At 50.4% G+C, this 19,043-nt stretch overlaps 1 protein-coding gene across 3 annotated transcripts in view; it reads right to left on the bottom strand.

The window, feature by feature from the left end:
• The window catches only part of OTULINL (OTU deubiquitinase with linear linkage specificity like), a 30,838-nt gene extending 12,357 nt beyond the window's left edge, over positions 1-18,481 (bottom strand). For all 3 annotated transcript variants that reach the window (XM_045441774.1, XM_045441760.1, XM_045441771.1), the window contains exon 1: positions 17,995-18,481. In XM_045441774.1, the coding sequence (XP_045297730.1) occupies positions 17,995-18,466 (472 nt within the window). In that variant the 5' untranslated portion in view covers positions 18,467-18,481. The remainder of the gene's footprint in view (positions 1-17,994) is intronic.
• Between the last annotated feature and the right edge of the window lie 562 nt (positions 18,482-19,043).

Here is a 19,043-nt window from a genome sequence, read left to right on the forward strand (position 1 = left end):
TGCTGGTACAATTTTGATTGGGATTACATTGAATGTGTAGATTGCTTTGGGTAGTATTGACGTTTTAACAATATTTATTCTTCCAATTCATGAGCACGGAATGTTTTCCCATTTCTTTGTGTCTTCTTCAATTTCCTTCATAAGCTTTCTATAGTTTTCAGCATACAGATCTTTTACATCTTCGGTTAGGTTTATTCGTAGCTATTTTATGGTTCTTGGTGCAATTGTAAATGGGATCGATTTCTTGATTTCTCTTTCTGTCGCTTCATTATCGGTGTATAGAAATGCAACTGATTTCTGTATATTGACTTTGTATCCTGCGACTTTGTTGAATTCATGTTATCGGTTTTAGCAGATTTTAGTGGAGTCTTTTGGGTTTTCCAGGTAGAGTACCATGTCATCTGCAAAAAGTAAAAGTCTGACTACTTCTTTGACAATTTCGATGCCTTTTATTTCATTTTGTGGTTTGATTGCTGATGCTAGGACTTCCAACACTATGCTAAACAACAGCGGTGAGATGGACATCCCTGCCGTGTTCCTGATCTCAGGGGGAAAGTTCTCAGTTCAAAAGAACATTTTCAAAAACAGGTACTCATCTGTTTAGAACAATTAATTAGCTGTTCACTATACATTTACTCCTGCCTAGATATTTAGTAAAACTTTGTGTGAGTTGTTTAAAAATGTAAAGCTAATAAATAAAAAAGTCAATAAAAAATGTAAAAAAATGTAAAGCTATACTGCCTTTACATCTACAATTTAGATTTTTATTAATTCAGTGATTTCTCAACTGTGAAAAATTCTGAAATATGTAAATAATTTTAGTAAGTCCTTAAATTCAGGAAAAACTAGAACTTTGTCTACGTGATACATAATTTCTTTTAACGTATTTATAAACTTTTCCTAGAAAAATGAATATTACACGATTTTGTTTTTTCTCTTCATACACATTAGACATCTTTTCATTTAACTACACATAGATCTACATTATTCTTTTTAAAGAATGCATAATATTTTAGTATACATATAGACCATCACATGGGGTGCCTGAGTGGCTCTGTTGGTTAAGTGTCCGACTCTTAATTTTGGCTCAGATCATGATCTCACGGTTCATGGGATCGAGCCCTGCATTGGGCTCTGTACTGATAGCATGGAGCATGCTTGGGATTCTCCCTCTCCCTCTTTCTCTCTCTACTCTTCCCCCACTCTCTCTCAAAAAAAAAAAAAAAAAAAAAAGGTAGACAATCATATATGTAACATAATCATTGCCTTACCAATAAACCATTTGGATTATTTCCCATTTTTCACTCTTACAAACACTGCTGAGAAAGACATTATCTTCCAATAGTCCTTATGGACTCATGGTAGCTTTTAGGATAATTTCAAAAAGAGGAAACTTTGGATCAAGGGGTGTGTACATTTTTAGTTTTGGCAGATATTGCCAAAGCACTCTCCAAAACAAACCATCAACTAACACCCCCTTATGTGTATGAGCGTCCCTGTGTCCCTAAACACCAGTTCCAGTCGTGATTTCTCACAGCCGTCCACATTTCTGTACGAACACATTCACATTTCTTCTTCCAGGAAGAGCCTTTTAGAGCATCTGCCCATTTCCCACTGGGTGGCGCTCGTGTTTGTGTGGACTCAGAGGGCCTGCGGTCACTGAGGTGGGGTCTGGCTGCCGCGCCCTCCATGGGGCACACTGCTCTCATCTGTCACAGACTCTAACCAACCCACTGTAGTCTCGGGGTTACTTCCAGGCCTTTTGGGGCCCTTGATTTGAGACCGCCTAAGCCAGGGCCTTCTCCTGAGCATGAGGCCACTCGATAGCAGCTGCCCAGGGCTTCCACGGGACCCACTACAGATTGTGGCTCTCCTCACTCCTACACACACACAACACACTTCCTTAGCCTAATGGCCTCATCCTTGACATTTAGCCCTGCCTCCAACCCAGAAAAGGGATATGATCAACTTATGAGAAAAAACCACGTGAGGGCTCAGTACGCCTTTTCCGTGCAAACCTAGACTACAAACTTAAACTCCTGGCTTCCCCCTACCTAACTGGCACAGGTTTTGGTCAAGTGACTCAAACCAAAGAAGGACCAGCGTGCATGAACATGGCGGCTGGTGTGGGTGCCAGGGAGCGACCCGGAGGAGGGAACCCGTAAGTCCCGTGTAAGCGGCTGCAGCTCACACAGCCCTGAGGTGTTTGTACAATATATGAAAATATTATAAGGAGTGGGGCTTCTTCATCTAAGGAGAGGAAGTGCAGTGTTTTAGTAGGAAAAAGTATGGCTCCATTGATAATTAAAATAGCTACAGTTCGAGTCTCGCTATAAGCCAGAGCCCCTTATGGGCTTTCCAGGTGTTCTCTTGGGTCACCTGGGTGGCTCAGTCCATTAAGCGTCCAACTCTTGGGTTAGGCTCAGGTCATGATCTCATGATTTGTGAGTCCGAGCCCCGTGTCAGGCTCTGAGCTGACAGCAGAGAGCCTGCTTGGGATTCTCTCTCCCTCTCTCTGCACACCGCCCCCCCCCCCCGCCACGCCCTGCACATGTGCGCTTTCTGTCGCTCTCACTCTCTCTCACCATAAATAAATAAACTTAAAACAAATAAAGTAATTCTCTCATTTGCTCCTGCAAACACTGCCCCACCCCCATCCCGGCCCTGCTCCTACACTGGTGACTTCTTGGGCTTCTGTTTCTCCACCTGGGGATCGAAACACAATGCAACAGTGCCTGGAACACAGGAAGTGCCACGCTGGCCCTCATGATCCTTCCTGCAGCGTCACATGGTAGGGGAAGGAGGGCGTGGGCGGAGTGGTTTCTGCCTCTGGAGTGGCTGGTTGTAAGGGCGGGTGGAAATGTTAGGGAAGCGCTGAGCAAGCCGTCTGGCAAAGCCTGAGTCCCTAGTCTGTGCTGATCATTATTTTTATTGCTACCACTGTAACCACCCTTATTCTGCAGATGAGGATGCGAGGGAGAGAGAGATTCAATATGTAAGTGGTAAAGCTGGAATCCCGAGACAGGGCAATGCGGTGCCAACACTGAGTGCCTTATCACTTGGCTGTCCTGCCTGTGAACTGTGCATCTGAGTAAGTCTTCAGATTAGCTTTGCTGCAGCAAGTGGAATTAAGACTCTTTAAAAAGAGAATTAAAATCAATTTTTCCCGCGCGTGTCAACAACTGGTTTACAACTCGAAAGCAACAGCCATAGGCAAGAATACCACGAATGAGGTGCCTTGCAAAATACGATCACAAACATGACTTGGATGATCTCATGAGTCAAATCTCATCTCCCCAAATACAGCTGAGGGGGGTTAAAGTCTCTCATGGCAGGATCTTCACGGGGGAATCCCCCGTCCGCCAGCCCAGGGAGAGAATTCAGGGAGGATTCAGCCCTGGCCCAGCCTCCCCTCCCCTGCCCAAGAGGACCCGGGCTTGGGTGAGGCTTTACCCCGACAAACAGGAAGGAGGGCAAGGCCCCACCAGTGATCTGGTCATTGAACACAATACAGAGAGGAAGGAGGACGAGGACCTCCCAGAAACAAGGGATGGGGGCAGGTTTTGGTGATGAAGAATCTCCAGGAAGCGAAGAGGAGAGGAAGAGAACAGAAGCACCGTCAGAATTATGGGTTTGGCCCTCTTTCAGGTTCGTCAAGAGACAAAAAACCCACAGTGGCTTTTCAGGACTTTTGGAATGGACAACCCGGGTGGTGGCTGAAATGAGGCCGCCATGCATTTCTGTCCTATCGGAAAGTGGATTAATTAGGCCTCACACATCCCCCCAATCTTCAGCACGAAGACACGCGAGAGACCCCAACCCATACTGTGGGAAGAAGTCATACTAAGTAGCTAAGATATCCTGGAGTAACTGCACCAGAGCCTCCTGAAGTCAACAACGCGGCTATCTGAACGTAAAATCTGATCTGCCATCACTCAAACTATATATGGCAGATGAGACCACTGACTAGAACTGAAAAGAGGAAAAAAAAAAAAAAAAAAGCCACCTTTTTGTGGTAAAATTCTACTTAGAGTTTTTTCCATTCTCTAAAATGTACCAAAGCTGAAATAATTCAAACATTAAAACAGGAAACCAAAAAGAAAAAAAGAAAAAGAAAAAGAGCCCTGAAAACAAAACCAAAACTCACTGAAGAGCCGGAAACAGAGTGATTATGCACACGGCAGCTCCCCCCGGGAGCCCTGGGCTCCTTCTCGTGGAAACTCCTCAGTGTCTCCTTCGCCCTAGAAACTTCCAGGGACTTCCTGGGCCCAGGCAGCCCGTCCATTCCCGCCTCTACTTGTCTCCCAATCTTACTCATGGTACAGCAGTCCATGGCGCCTTCTCCCCGCACACGTCCACGCAGCCAACCGCTTCTGGCTGTTGACTTTCTCCTGAGGCGGATCAGGGGCTACCCAGCGGGCCACAGAAGGGGGAGATTAGGCCTGAGCCAAAAGACCTAAAAGGCAATTTAACTTAGCAATCTGAGAGCACAGGGAGCGAAGAAATATGTGTATTAATGTCATCTTGTTAAAAAAAACATTCAAGGTAAAAGATACTAATGTAATTTAATGACTTCAACAGCCCCTCCGTGTGCATCGATACCATGTTATGGTTATTTAGCAGGAGGTGGGGGAGAGAGCGCCCGAGAGAGACTGCTGGATCAGGGAGCAGAGGGGCGCCTGGGGCGGGCGTGGAGGGGGGGAGCCCCAGGACAGCTCCCACTCTCTGCCGCCAGAGGAGTGAAGGGGTGGGGCGTCCCACCCAGGGACAGAGGGAGCGACACAGACGTTTCAGAGGCGTTGGTAAACTTTTCACGCTTGTCAAAGCTGAGTTGTGGAACACCACCCGCTCTGAAAAAGTGAAGGTGGCTTCGGGGTTATCCTAACCAAAGGTTAGTACTGCAGAGAGGCGTCATCAGAAACCCCGTGGTGCCATGGACCCAGGAGGATCAGGGAAGGCCTTCCTTTCTCCTGCTGGCCCTTCCCTGGTTATACTTCCTTCCCCTAAACCCTCACCCCGGGCTGGCAGGTAGTGAAAGTCATATGCTCTGTCCTGAAGGAGCTCATGGTCAGGTGGCACAATGCCCTCCCATCAGGAAAGGCTCCTGGCCGGCTCGTCCAGGCCCATGGAGCCCCGACCCGCACACCCCACGGTCAGCACATCTGGAGTGGGGGGGGGGGGGGGGGCGCGTGTCTCACTGCAGGGACTCAGAATAACAGCAGGGCCTGTGAACTGGATGCAGACATGGCAGGCAGGCCTCCATCCCCAAGCGGGTCACCTCTCTCTGGGGTTAACTGTGAGAAACCAAGAGGCTGGGGAATAAAGCAACATAATGTACGTGAGTTCAAACAAATAAACTAAGCGGGGCGTAAGCCCAAGGGTAAACACACAGAACAAATCCCGGGAGGTCGGCAAAGTGTCTCTGGAGCGTGGGGAGACCACGAGAGAGGTTTTACAAGTCAGCACAGCAGTGGAAAGGACTACGCTTAAGTGGTCTTGCTTCTTGAAAAATCACAGGCTAGCTCTTTGTTTTCAGTTACAGAGGAAATATTCAGAAAAAAATATCCTCCTAACAAGTGCGAGGTCAAAGGACTTTGTAAGCTTTTGTACATTTCAGTATGAATTCTGCTCAACTAAGAAATGACAGTCTTCGACTCAGTAAAGAACAATAACCAAAAAGTGCAAGATCGGTATCACTGAGGAAGAGAGCCACCAAGGGGAAGGTCTTTATCTTGAAAGTCATGATCAGTGAGACATTCAGCTGTAGCCCTGTCATGCAACCCACTTAGGCTCGGAGCACAATCCCCGCGGGACGGGGCATGTTTTTACCCAAGGCTCCTGTTAAACTGAGCGTCAGTAAATACAACAGGAAACTGCTCCTTGCCAAACACTAACGGGGCCCTGGTGTGTGTGTGCGTGTCTGTAACAATGTCATAGCTCAGAGTTTTTCCATTTACTAGGGCAAAGTTCAGGGGTGTTAATTGCAACCCATCACTTCAAAAGAGAAGTTAAATTTTCTAATCATGCGTAGGGGACTTTGAACCCTCCCAGCTATAAAAATACAAAAGCTGGAGGTGGGATAGGCTTCTGTGGACCAGCAAGTTGTAACTCCTCCTCTGGAGAAAAATCTCAGCACGCCAGGATCGCTTGCTCCACCCAGACACTCTCCTTGGCCCTGATCTGGCGAAACAAGCCAGAGACTGTCTTCACTCTGCCACTTTCTAGCTGTAGGACCTCAGACAAACCACTGAGCTTCAAGGATCTCGAAACCTCTCTCTAATGGAGAAGACCATAGTGATAACAGACGGTTAGATGAAAGCAAACGCCAGCCACGAAAGTGTGCTTGTAACCACAGAGGCACAGTGCAAATGGAAACTCTCCCACTGAGTCCCCGTGACGGTCTCCCCTCCACCTCTGGGGGTGGGAACTCACTTCCGTTGGTGGGAGACCATCTTCTTTTCGGGAATATTTCTCTCTTTATTGATCAAAGTCTATTGTTAGTCAATGAATAGAGATTAAGCTCCTCCTGCAGGCAGAACACTGGGCCAAGAGCTGATGTTCCAATTGCAAACAGAAGGCTGACCTCTCCTCGTGTGTCTGGGGCACGACCCAGGCAACGCTCCACAGAAACGTGGCTCCATCAGCAGAGGTACCACGGGCACCCGACCTAGTCCCACGTGAGCTAGAGCAGAGAGCCAGCGGGTACGGCAACAGTTCACGAGGCCAGGAAAGCAAGGGCCTTTAGACCCTTTAGAGATGCTGGTGTTACCTGAAAAGCAGGGAAAGTTCCTGAGCAAGAGGCTGGTGCGGTCAGACCTGTAACCACAGCTTGAATCGTTATTGCTTGGAGTCACGAGGATCATGTCAGATGACTCTTCTATGCGACACCTTTTAAGTCTTTCACAGAATCACAGAATGCTTTGGGCGAAGGCGCTGGAGTTCCACTTGTTCTCCGAGGCCTGATTCCCACCAGTCCCTCTGCAGAGCAGTGTAGACAGCGTGCTGTCCCCACCCCCGCCCCTGGCCGCCGCACTCTGTCTACACTGCAGGTCAGTTAGGCATATTCGTGACTGTGTCCTCTGCTGGCCTGGAAACACCTCTGAGGTGAAAGCTGAATCTTAATTCGTGGACCTGGTCATCCGACGGCCTGTCGTGTGCACCCCTTCATCTCTGAGGTGGAGAAACTGAAGCCCAGAGAAAGCAAGCAGAAGTCTGAACTTGAACCAACAGGTTCTGACTCAAGGTCAGTGCCCTTTCAATTAATCTCATAACTGCCTTCCCGGGGCAATTCTCTCCCAAGAATTCAAAACAACTGTAGAAGGGAGCTATCATTTCTATTGTGCCTGCTTCTCATTGTCTCAACCGGTCCTCGTATGACACGGGCTCGAAGGGGTCTCTTCATCGTCCGGGCCACTCTCCTCCGAACCCATTCCACACTTAAAGGGAGACCACAGGACAGAACGCAATGTCCTGAGCGTGACCCCCCAGGAGACAATCCAAAAACATGACCACTCCTTCATGCTCGGTCAGGGGTCGGCCAGTTTTCTTGTATAGGGTCAGAGAATATCTTAGGCTTGCCTGCCATCTGGTCTCTGTGTCAAGTACCCAAATGGGCCCTGACAGAAAAACAACCATTAGACAATACACAGTGAGGCTGTGTTCCAAGAAAACCTTATTTACAGACACCGAAATCCAAAGTTCATGTAAGTTTTACAGGTGAGGAAGTGGTATTCTTTTGAGTTTTTTTCCTTTCTGACCATTAAAAAAAAAGTCAAAACCATTCTTAGCTCACAGGCCATATAAAAACTGAGCGGAACCAGATTCAGCCCATGGACTGTGCTTTGCCGAACCCTGTTCTAGACGATACACTCCAAGTAATGCACCCAGCCTGAGATTGTATCAGTCAGTATCGTACAGCTGAGAAACAAAAAGCCCTCCACTCACAAGTAGCCTGCCATCAACTAAAAGCCCCGTTGCTGGAGTAAGTGTCCCCAGCCTTCGAAGGGGGAGGCAGGGATCTGCACTTTTAGCCCACTTTTAGTCCTTCAGATTTCCAGCTGGAGGTGCTTTCCAGGAGCCCTGGCTCCGCCCTCTGCCCCAGCCTTCACTCACCTGACTGACTCCTTCCCAAGCACCACGCCTGATGGCAGGTTGGGAGATAACTGCTCAGCTCAGCCCCTCCTCCACCCTCCAGAGAGGGCCTCGGGCCTGACCTTTTAGGTGTGAGCTCAGCTCGGGCATGGCTAGCAAGCCCATCTGGCCACGCAAGTGGAACCTGTGGGTTTTATCACTGAGCTGACATTTAAAAAAAAAAAAAATTGTGTTTTTAATGTTTGTTTTTTCGAGAGAGACAGAGAGAGATGGAGTGTGAGCAGGGGAGGGGCAGAGAGGGAGACATAGACTCCAAAGCAGGCTCCAGGCTCCGAGCTGTCAGCACAGAGCCTGATGTGGGGCTCGAACCCATGAACCATGAGATCATGGCCTGAGCCGAAGTTGGGCACTTAACCAACTGAGCCACCGAGGTGCCTCCTGAGCTAACATTTTAAAAATCTCTGACTCCTGTGTCCACCTTTCAGTTCGGCCAGGACCCGGGAAGGGAAGCAAGGGGGTGATCACGTGTGCAGGCTCCATGCTTTTTAGACCAGGAGCAGACACGTAACCCCACGCAAGTTCATGTTCCTGGATCTGGTTCGCCGCCTCAACCCGCCAGGGCTTTGGTGGTGTACTCTCAACTCTTAGACCTTTATAATTTTTTTAAGGTTTATATTTGAAAAAGAGAGAGAGAAAGAGAGAGAGAGGCAGTGCACAAGTCGGGGAGGAGCAGACAGAGAGGGAGACCGAATCCAAAGCAGGCTCCAGGCTCCGAGCTGTCAGCACAGAGCCCAACAAGGGGCTTGAACTCAGGAGCCTTGAGGTCATGACCTGAGTGGAACGGACTGAGCCACCCAGGCGCCCTCACTCTTAGACCTTTCATCTCCCAATCATTTACGAAATGTGACCAGGAGAGAACTATGGGTACACTCAGACAAGTCACCCTTCACGTTTGCCCCGAGGTGATTTTTCCATTAATCAGAACCTTTTGGGCTCTGTTGCTAGTGGTTACTAATCCTTCTAATTGGCTTCCCTTCCCAAAGCCATTTTCCACTCCTTAGCCAGTGGTGTTTTTTGTTTGTTTGCTTGGTTTTTCTTGCTTTTTTACATGCAATGGGTGTGTCAGCTCCTATTTAAAAATCTGGCTTTTCTTCTTCCTCTCCCTCTCCTCCTCCTTTCTCCCTCTTCCTCCTTCGCTGCCTCCTCCCCTTATTATTATTTTGGCTTTTCTTACTTGTAGGAAAGACTGAATCCCATGAAATGAGCTGGAAAAGCCTGTAAATGAGGTGTGAGAGAGGTAATCGTGCCTCACCCCTCGCCCCATCCTAGCCAAAAGTCATGGGGCACCAGTTCTGGAACCAGGAACCAGCCACACCATGTAATTCACAAACCCTAGGGACTGAGAAGTGGAGGTGGGCGCACCCCGGACGGAGGCACAAAGCAGAGCCCCTCTCTCCTCCCCAGGTCTTCCTTCCTCTCTCCTTTCACCGCCCCCTCCACCTTTACGTGGCCCTTTAGGTCTGCTCTCCACAGAAGAGACCTTCGAAACAAACTCATCAGAGCCTCCGGACCAGCAACATCCCTGCCGCCCGGGGCACTTAGGAATACAGACCCGCGGGCGGCATCATCTGTATTCTGCAAGGTCCCCAGCAATCTGCACACACGCCCAAGTCTCAGGGGCACTGGGACGGGGAGGAGGATCTCCCTTGCCCCGGGTCCACCTGTGCATTTCCTGATGTACTGGGGCTGAGGCCCAGGCCCCCCGTCTTTTGTCAAGTTCCCAGGTGATTCCGATGTGTTGCCAGCGCTGAGAAACCCGCTGGGGAGTAGGGGCCTCCTCCATCCTCGGCCGTCTCTGTCCTCTCAAGTCATATATTATCACATGCCGGTTAATTTCCGAAATTTCCGTTAGGAGAAACCATGCCAGACAGGGTCTCGCTGGTCGCAAGAAGTGTTGCCTGTGTTATGTGGCGCCTGGGTGGCGTGGTCAGTTGAGCGTCCGGCCCTCGGCTCAGGCCACGATCGCGAGGTTCGTGAGTTTGAGCCCCGCAGTGGGCTCTGTGCTGATGGTGTGGAGCCTGCTTGGGCTTCTCTCTCTCCTCTCAGCCCCTCCCCCACTTGCGCGTGCTCTCTCTCTCCCGAAATACATAAATAAGTAAACATTGAAAAAAAAAAAGACATGTTGCTTGTGTTTTGTGCCTCTTTGCTTTCAGCCAACAGGAGAGGCTAGTTTTACTAGTCAGTTGTTTTCCCATGGCAGAGCTACGCCTATGGAAAGAGAGACTGTGCTGAAATTAAAATGAAAGGAACCCGACCATTAATGTGGCCTCCAGCAAGGGTGACCAATGCATCCCGGCCTGCCTGGGACTCTCCGAGTTTTAGCACTGAAAGTTCCACATCCCAGGACATCCCTGTGGCAGGCACGCCACGGCGGTCACCCTTCCTCTGGGGCCCCATGCGGTCTGACCCTGATTCTTCCCCATTCTGTCCCCTCTGCCGCTTGCTCAAGAGGACGGGCTGTGAGTTCCTCCGTGAGAGCCCTCTCTGCCTCCCGCCTGCCTTCGCCCCTGCTCTCTTCTGCCTGTAACACCCTCCACTCGACTCTTTCTCCAGCTGTCAGCTCCAATGTCACTTCCTGTGGCAAAGCCTCTGACCCTTTCCCTCCCCCCAGACTTGCTCAAGTCCCCGTTACTCTCAGCACACGGCGTCTCTTCCCTTCGCGGCACTTAGCACGGTTTACACAACCGTGTTTGTGTTTGATCAGTGTCTGCCTCCCCACGTAGGTAAACGTCTTAAGGACGGGGATTGTGTCTGTTTTCTCCCTGCTTTCTTGGTGCCTAGGCACCGGGCAGACGGCTAATAGATATTTGTTGAATAAGGAAAAGGATTTCAGGTAATCAGGATCCAGTCCACGCGTCTCCACGACAGGCACTGAGAGCTTCCCTCAGTATCTGTTCTCTCTTCCTCCGTAGAAATAAAATCCTGACTTTGAGCCGGCTACATGGCTACTTGAATAAAGGCCACATTTCCTCCTCCCCAGGTGTGGGGTGTAGCTGTGTGAGTGGATTCTAAGAAGCATTATGTGCAGTTTTCGGAAGGCTCTGCGGAGGGGAGCGTACTCCTTGTCCTCCTCCCTCTCCACCAGCTGGAATGTAAGTGTGGTGACTGGCGTTCGGCGGCCGTCTTGGACCACGAAGTAGCTAGTCATGGAAGCCATGCACCGTGGAAACGACCCGGAGGAGCTGGGCCCCTGGCAAAGTGGAGCCCATTTCTGGCCCTGGAAGGGGGGGCCACCTTCGAGCGGTGACACGAGAAGAATAAACTCGACTCACTTATTTGGGGTCGTTCCGTTATCCCACTCTACCTAATCCTAACTAACGGCCTCTGTCTTGGTGGTCCACTTGGAACATGTATGTCAGAAACAGTGAGCCACCAGTGTGTTTTCTGTTCCCTTAATTACACGCATGTAAATACGAAGCAGGAAATGAGAATGTGAAGCGGTCACCTAGTGGGATGGCTTGAGGACAGTGGAACGAACAGGCACCAGGGAGTCAGGAAGCCATGGTCTGGTCCACCTCAGTTTCCTCCCCTGTGAACAAGCATAGGGAGGCCAGGCCATTAACTGCCATTTCCCGTCATCCACCACAGGGCCCTTCGTGTTAACTTGTTTCGGGGTTATGTTGGAGGAACAGTCATGTTGGGGCACGAGGCACAGGATTTTAAGCAGTTGTGAAGCAAGCGAGGTTCAACTATACTTAAAGCATCACTCAAAACAGGGCGCCTGGGTGGCTCAGTGGGTTGAGCGTCTGACTTCGGCTCCGGTCATGATCTCACGGTTCTGTGAGTTCGAGCCCCGCGATGGGCTCCGTGCTGTAGGCACGGAGTCTGCTTCGGACCCCCTGTCCCTCCCCCCTCTGCCCCTCCCCCGCTCGCACACTCTCTAACACAAATAAACCTTAAAAAAAAAAAAAAAAACATTACTCAAAACCTGCACCATAGGAAAGATGCCCTGTAGGTACAGAAGTTACACGAGACTGTGACAAATCGGCAACTACTCCAACCCTTAGAAGCCATGCTCGATTCTACAGACTCTCACACCAGCGTTTCCCTGGAGGTGACCAGTTTCTAAAAACAATGGCAAGAACATATTTTTTTTAAAGGAAGGCTGAGAAGGAAACTGGGAGGGAGGGAAAAGGAGAGCTGTACCTTCACAGGTTACCGGCTCCACATTTTGAATGAATGAATCAATGAGGCATAAATGGGAGAATACACTGGAATAGTCAAGCGAGAAGAACAAGACAGCACAGGTCAACGAGCATGTGCCGTACCAGCCCTCCATCCCAACCGTCAGCTGGGCTTAACAAAAGTGAGTTTAACAAATATTTAAAAAACAAAATGGAGACATCGTGGGTGAAACTGATCTCATAAACTCTCTCGGTTTGAGTGATTTTTCTCTCTACCTTAGATTGCAGGAGAAGGATCGACACACCCGAGTCTTACGCTGCTTCAGGTGCAAAACTGAGGGACCCCACGCCTCTAGTAATAATTCCATTGGCTACAACTGCTTTTCGAGGTAAGGGGCCAACCTCATCCTTAGCTACAAACAGTTGAACTCCAAGTTCATTTTTAAAATGCCCAGTAAAATGACAAAAGGCTGGCATCAGTGCCATCCAGCCCTTTATATCTAGATGGCGCCTGATGACATCAAGTCCACGCCAGCACTGGCTCACCATCTCTCCCACTTCCCCTTTCCTATCAGCCGTCCTGCTTCCTCCAAGATTTCTACCTGTCCTAATGACCTGGGACACAGGACTTGGAAGACACAGAGTCCTGCCACTCTAGAGACCTCAGGAGAAAGATGAGGTCTTCCTGTCACGGGTGCACGACTATGCCCACATTGTACCAGGTGTTACTCTACGACTTAGGGAACAATCCCCTCTTTTCCAGAAAGAAGGAATTTAGTTCACTTCTCCTAAACTTGGGGGACCAAAGCCTCCGGGAACTCTCTGCCCTGACTTAGAGATGCAAGTTTTCAAAGACCACTGCCCGAGGAGCTCCCACCACCATGTCCCCTCTCCACGTCCATCCCATGTGTACCCACTGAGGCTGTCCCGTGCCTGGAGAGAAAGTGGGGGGCTCGTGTCCACTGTAATGGGAACAAGAGAGGGCAGTATGCTTCAGTTAACCCTTGACTTTGAATCAGATCCCACTTCTCTCTGAATTGGGGGAGGGAGATGGGGATCTCTTGAGAAACCGATTTTCAATTACATTATTATTCCCTGTGCTAGAAGACTAACCCTAATATTCATAAAAGCCAGTTACAGGGAAAGCAGAGAGAGAGCTAATACGGTATTTTAAATTACTCTGTATCTATCACCCACAATTCCACATAGACTCAAAGTCATAGATGCATGGTTATATCAACAACAAAAGGCTTACTATTAAATTCTTAACTCAGAGATTTATCGAGCATGGCACTTTACGTGCTACAGTTTTGGAGATTTTTGTTTATTACTTGAGAATCCCAGCAACAGTATTAACAGAGAATAGTCCTCAGTCTCCTAGAAATGAACATAACACCTCCTCTTATTTTAAACATGATGCCACCTGTCTCTTCTGATTCCAATTAAATGAGAAAGTAGAAAAATGGGGTATAGATGGGCTAGAACGAGAGATTACTGGCAAAACGAGTGCATAAACAAAACACTCTTCGCTGGTGATTTATTGTGAAATAACATTTCATGTTCTTGCATTAAGTTAATTACACATCAGTAAATGCGTGTGCCACCTCAGTTCTGAGAACGGTTGTTTTAAGTAACTGAATATTTGCCAAAAGATCAAGTGGACCGGAGCCAAAGGTCAAATACACCAGCCCAATAACCAGCTCGCTCTGCTCAAGATGGTGAAGGGGCTTTAATAGCTACAAAGCAGCAACCACGTATGTTGCAAGTTTCAGCTCGATCATGATGACCCTGTCATAATCTCACTTCTGTACCCCAGACCTGTGAGTTATGTGTAGCAACAAGAAGGGTGTAAAATGGGAACCCAGCTTGAATGGCCAACAGCTGAAATGTAACCCAGAGACTAGAGCGCTCTCAGGTATAAGCCTGAGCCGAGCTTCAGGAAGCAGAAGAGGTGGAGGCTTAAGAATCGGTTGTGGGTGGAGCCACGCTGCCAGGGCTGGAATCCTGGCCACCGCTTCTTAGCTGGAAACTTTGAGCAAATTCCGTAACCGTTCCGAGCGTCAGACTGGTGGCTGTAAAGATTACATAAGACTATCCATGGGCAGTGTCTCCGTGGCCAGCACCATAAAGAGAACTCAAATGCCTACTGTTCCCCTGGCGAGGACGACACGGGGTGCCATAGGCGCCCACCCACTCCGGGGAGCCAGATGAAAGGTCATTTTCAAATGCGTAACTGTGCCAATCGAAGATTTCTACTTAGCTAAGACGCTTGGTACCAACATTTACATTTTACTTGGCACTTAATCCATTTCACGGAAATGCAAAAGTATAAAAGTGGGGCAAACAGGCTGGCAAAAAAAATACCAACCACGGACCATTTGGTTTTAGGCGTTCTGTTGTGTATGTTTTTAATTGCAGCATTTGGGTTTTGTTTGGTTTTGTTCCTAAGCCTCCAACCTAGGGAAATAGTTCTCTTTAAGGTTACAACTAGCACACAAAGGACCTCATCTCCTCCTGGGCACCCACTGGCCACTGCCAGCACCCCCTCTGCTCGTGGTTCAAGTCCTTGAGAGCGGAGGCTTGGAAGGCATCGGCCCTAGAATAAGATCACAATTTCTAGCACCCTCCACAGTCTGCGTTGAGGAGGGAATGTGCACGCACCCCCCCCCCCCACCCCGATCCTCATAACTCTTCTTGCCAGGGACCAGCTGCCTGGTCCTTAGCTGTTCTGATCTGCCCCCTCTCCCTTTAATTTTTTTTTTTTTTTAACATTTATTTATTTTTGAGACAGAGAGAGACAGAGCACGAACGGGGGAGGGGCAGAGAGAGAGGGAGACACAGAATCGGAAGCAAGCTTCAGGCTCTGAGCCATCAGCCCAGAGCCTGACGCGGGGCTCGAACTCACAGACCGCGAGATCATGACCTGAGCCGAAGTTGGACGCTCAACTGACTGAGCCACCCAGGCGCCCCCCCTCTCCCTTTAAACACAGACGTGCTCACCAGGCAGACTCACGGGTCCACCGAGTGTGGTACCTATGACTGTCCAAGGGAATGAGGCAAAGACGGCATTCAGCGGATCAGAAACATCTGCTTTGTACCTAAAGTTATCCCTGAATGGCTTTGGAATAATGTATTCCATGGTATTGAGGAACACATCTTGTAAATAGAAAAGTCTAGGTGGGAAGTGGGAAATCTGGTATAAGTTTGCACGTCACTTGGTTTCAATAAAATAGGGATAAAAATAACAACTACGTCATGGCATAAGATAGTGGTAATAATAACCCTTGAGTAAGCTAACCTTGCAGTGCTTACTACGGGCCATGCATCGTCCTACGCTCTTTACATGTAATAAAGATAACAGCAAAATTCAAAAATATCGGCCATTACCATTACTTCTAAAATTTCTGTTTAGCATTAGACTTTTTCGCAAACAAAATCTTACTCGGAACAGCATATAAACAAGAAAGGCGGGGGCGAGGGGCAGAGCCGCGCTCTGTGTAGCTGGAACGAGGGCACATGGCCGACGGGTCCCCCATTCCACACTGGGCATTCCTGTCACCCCAGGCGAGTGCCTAGGGACCACCACAGGGTCCTGCGGCTCCTGTGGGCCTGGTTGAAAACTTGCAGGCTTTTCTGTGAAGAACCACAACAGTTAATCACCCTGAGGCTGGCCAGAGGCACAAGGAGCCAGGAAAAACGTGGGGCACACATCCCCGCTTCAAACACCGGACTGCCAAAGGTATGCTAAGGATTTTGAGCTTCTCCTACAGTGGGCAGGTCACCCCTGCTTCCTGTTTCCTCCCGGGTCTTCTTGGGGCCTCAGGGCATTGCACCAAATCATCTTGGGCGCCACTTCCCTGTCTAGTATTCCAATTCCGACAGTGTCTTTCCCATAATACGGCGCACAGATGTTCAGTGCATGAGTCTCAATACCCAGTGAAAAAGAAACAGTAAAACTGGCTACCAAAAAAATGCTTTCCACCCCTACCCGTTCCGTGGGTTTCCTTCGGTTGCTGTCCATTTAGTTTTTATTGTCAAGTGTTACTTGTTAGCATTTGCTATGATTTCAGAAGTGAATCTGGGTCTCTCTCTTACGAAAAGAGGGGTAGGTAAAAATAACTCGCTCCCATCCTAGCTTTGGCAAGGGACTCGAAAACATTTTCACCTCCAAACATGACTGGTAAAGAAGGGAAACTATGCTCCTAAGTCCTCAGAGGTTATGTGGTTATGTTTTGGAGGGGGAAAAAAAGTTTTCCATAACCTGATCCTTGAATCACATTCTTGCACTGTGCACAGGAACTACAGTCCCCACAGGCTGGAGCTGAGGAAAGAATTCTGAGTTCCCAGTGCTGGCACACCTTGAACTTGATGCATTGGAAGGAAAAATTCCTGATTGTTAGGTTAAGTCCAGAGCAGGCACCTTTCTGCCTCCCAAACCAGCTTTCTCCTGCTGAGCCCTACCCCCATTTCCAGGTTTGCTTTCTCTCCCAAAGTAAGGCAAAGAGAAAGGGAGGAAAAAACCACATCATGAAAAGTTCAAATGAATACACCCACAGGAAATATTTGGCTAATTCGATTATCATTCAGGGTGCAGAAAGGTTGAAAGGGAGTTCAATTTCCAAACTTTTGAGGCTGGGAGGTAAGTCCATTACAGAATTCTAGACTGGGAGGGGCCTTATGGATCAGCTACCCCAACATGAGGACGTAGAAGTCCAGAGCGGCTGCGGCTTCCAGGCACACAGTCCTGGGCAGAATGAGGTCTAGAACTCATGTCCAGACTCCCAGAACAGCACTGTTTCCACCACACCCAACAGCTTGCTGTGTGAATCAAAAGCTCCTGCTGGGACCAAGAACCCCAGTCAATAACCAGTACTGGCACCTGCCAACTTCCCAGAAACGCTGCCGTATCTGCAGCCCAAACTCGGCGCTTGTGAATCGGCGCGCTCCCCCAAATCGCCGGCAGGTTCACACCCACCCCTGCGGGGGCCCCCAGACAAACACGGAACGGGAACGTGCTCCTAACTGAGAAGCAGCCACGTTCATCCTCCTCGGAGCGGGGCCTGGAGGGCACAGCTGAAGCGGGGGAAGGAAAACACCCTTCACTCCTACCCCAGCTACCAACGCGGAGAGCAGAGACGCCCAGCCACAGGGACTGCGCCCCCACCTCGGCGACCAGACTTGCGCGCGCGACCTGGGCCATTCTGTGCTGCTGCTCCTGTCCTTGGTGACATTTTTGTTCAACAGCCAGCTTTTTTCTCTGCTGTTCAGCAAGTCTCGACTGCTGCGAAGGTGTGGGCCACATCCTCCGCCACCAAAGCGCGAAAACGCGTCAACTTCCCCCGCCACCCCGACAACAATCAAGTTCTCAGAGGGGACACCTAGAAGGGGACGCTGCCCCTCCTCGGCGGCAGAGACCGACCCCGGCCGCTGCCTGAGCCCCCCACCCCGTTCCAGCCCACCAGACGGGCTCCCTCCTCCCAGGAACCTGCCCTCCCTGCCTCGGCAGGTCGCTCGCGGCCTCGACCCAAACAGATCTGCCTCCCGAGGGCGCGTTCCCATTCAGACGCGACGCGACCCCCGTCCCCGACGGCAGCCCCAACGCTGCCGGGGGTGTTTTGAGGCTGCAGCCCCCTGCCCTGGGGCGCCCCGGACCTTCCAACCCTCAGCGCGCAGGGGGACTGCCCGCGGGCCCCCTCCCCGCCCCCGGCCCGGCGCCCACCTGCCGTTGGGGCGCGAGGACCCTCCCGCTCCCGCGCCCGCACCCGCGGGGGGCTTCTCGGCGCCGCCATGCCGGCCGCGCGCTGCGGACGGGCGCGGAGCCTCCTCCGTCGGTCAGTCAGACGCCGCGGCCGCCCGCCGGCGCCGGGGATCGCTTCCCCGCGGCTGGCTGGCTCGAGAGGCGCGGGGTGGGGACCGCGGTCGGCGCTCCCGCCCGGGGGAGCCCGGGGGCCGACGGACGCGCGGGGCCGCCAATGGGAGGCCGCGGCGGAGGTGGGCGGGCTCTCGGGCGGAGATGGGCGGGGCCTCCGCGCACAGACGGGGTCTACCGTCGGCAGCTTCGGACTCCCCGCGCTGGGCGCGCAGCGTGGAAGCCGCTCCTGGCTTCCCGGCGCTGCTCCTCCGGAGACGTCCTGGGGTTTCCACCTGGACGGATCCCGCGACCTCTCTGGCACTTTACATCGAAAGCCCATTGAGTGGGAATCAAAGAAACGTGGTGCGTGGGATGATGGGGGAGAGGGACAGGTGCCTTTTCCCTCTCCACGGCGAGGGTGCAGAAGGATTGCCATCCCTGGCCGAGACAAGAACCCGCTGATGGGTCACGGCCATGGGAGGGCCAGACTGGAATCCAGATGTTGCTGTCGGCCCAGGGCCTCTTCCACTACTTAGGGCACATTTTTTAAAAAATCTTTATTTTCCCCTAGGTCAGCAGAACGGTTATGCTTACTCAGAAATCACAGTGTACCTTAGTAGCCGGAATATGTGCGTTATTGACAAGATTAATCTTCTGATAAAGTGGGTTATCAAAAAGAAAAAAATAAACAGCCTCAACAATAAAAAGGCGCTCACAACAAGGTTCTTTTGCCCCTGGTTTTCTATTCAGAGGGACCCTTTCTCGGAAGAAAAGGGAAGAAAATGGAAGTCCTGATGAACACTTCCTTTTTCTCCGATATACACAATTCCAGACAGAAACAGATTTGCGTGTGGCATGTTTTGGCACCTTTTGAAACAAACTCCGTAACTAAAGAAAGACGTGGAAAACACTCTGGA

This window comes from Leopardus geoffroyi, chromosome A1 (genome assembly GCF_018350155.1).
Source record: "Leopardus geoffroyi isolate Oge1 chromosome A1, O.geoffroyi_Oge1_pat1.0, whole genome shotgun sequence".
NCBI lineage: Eukaryota > Metazoa > Chordata > Mammalia > Carnivora > Felidae > Leopardus > Leopardus geoffroyi.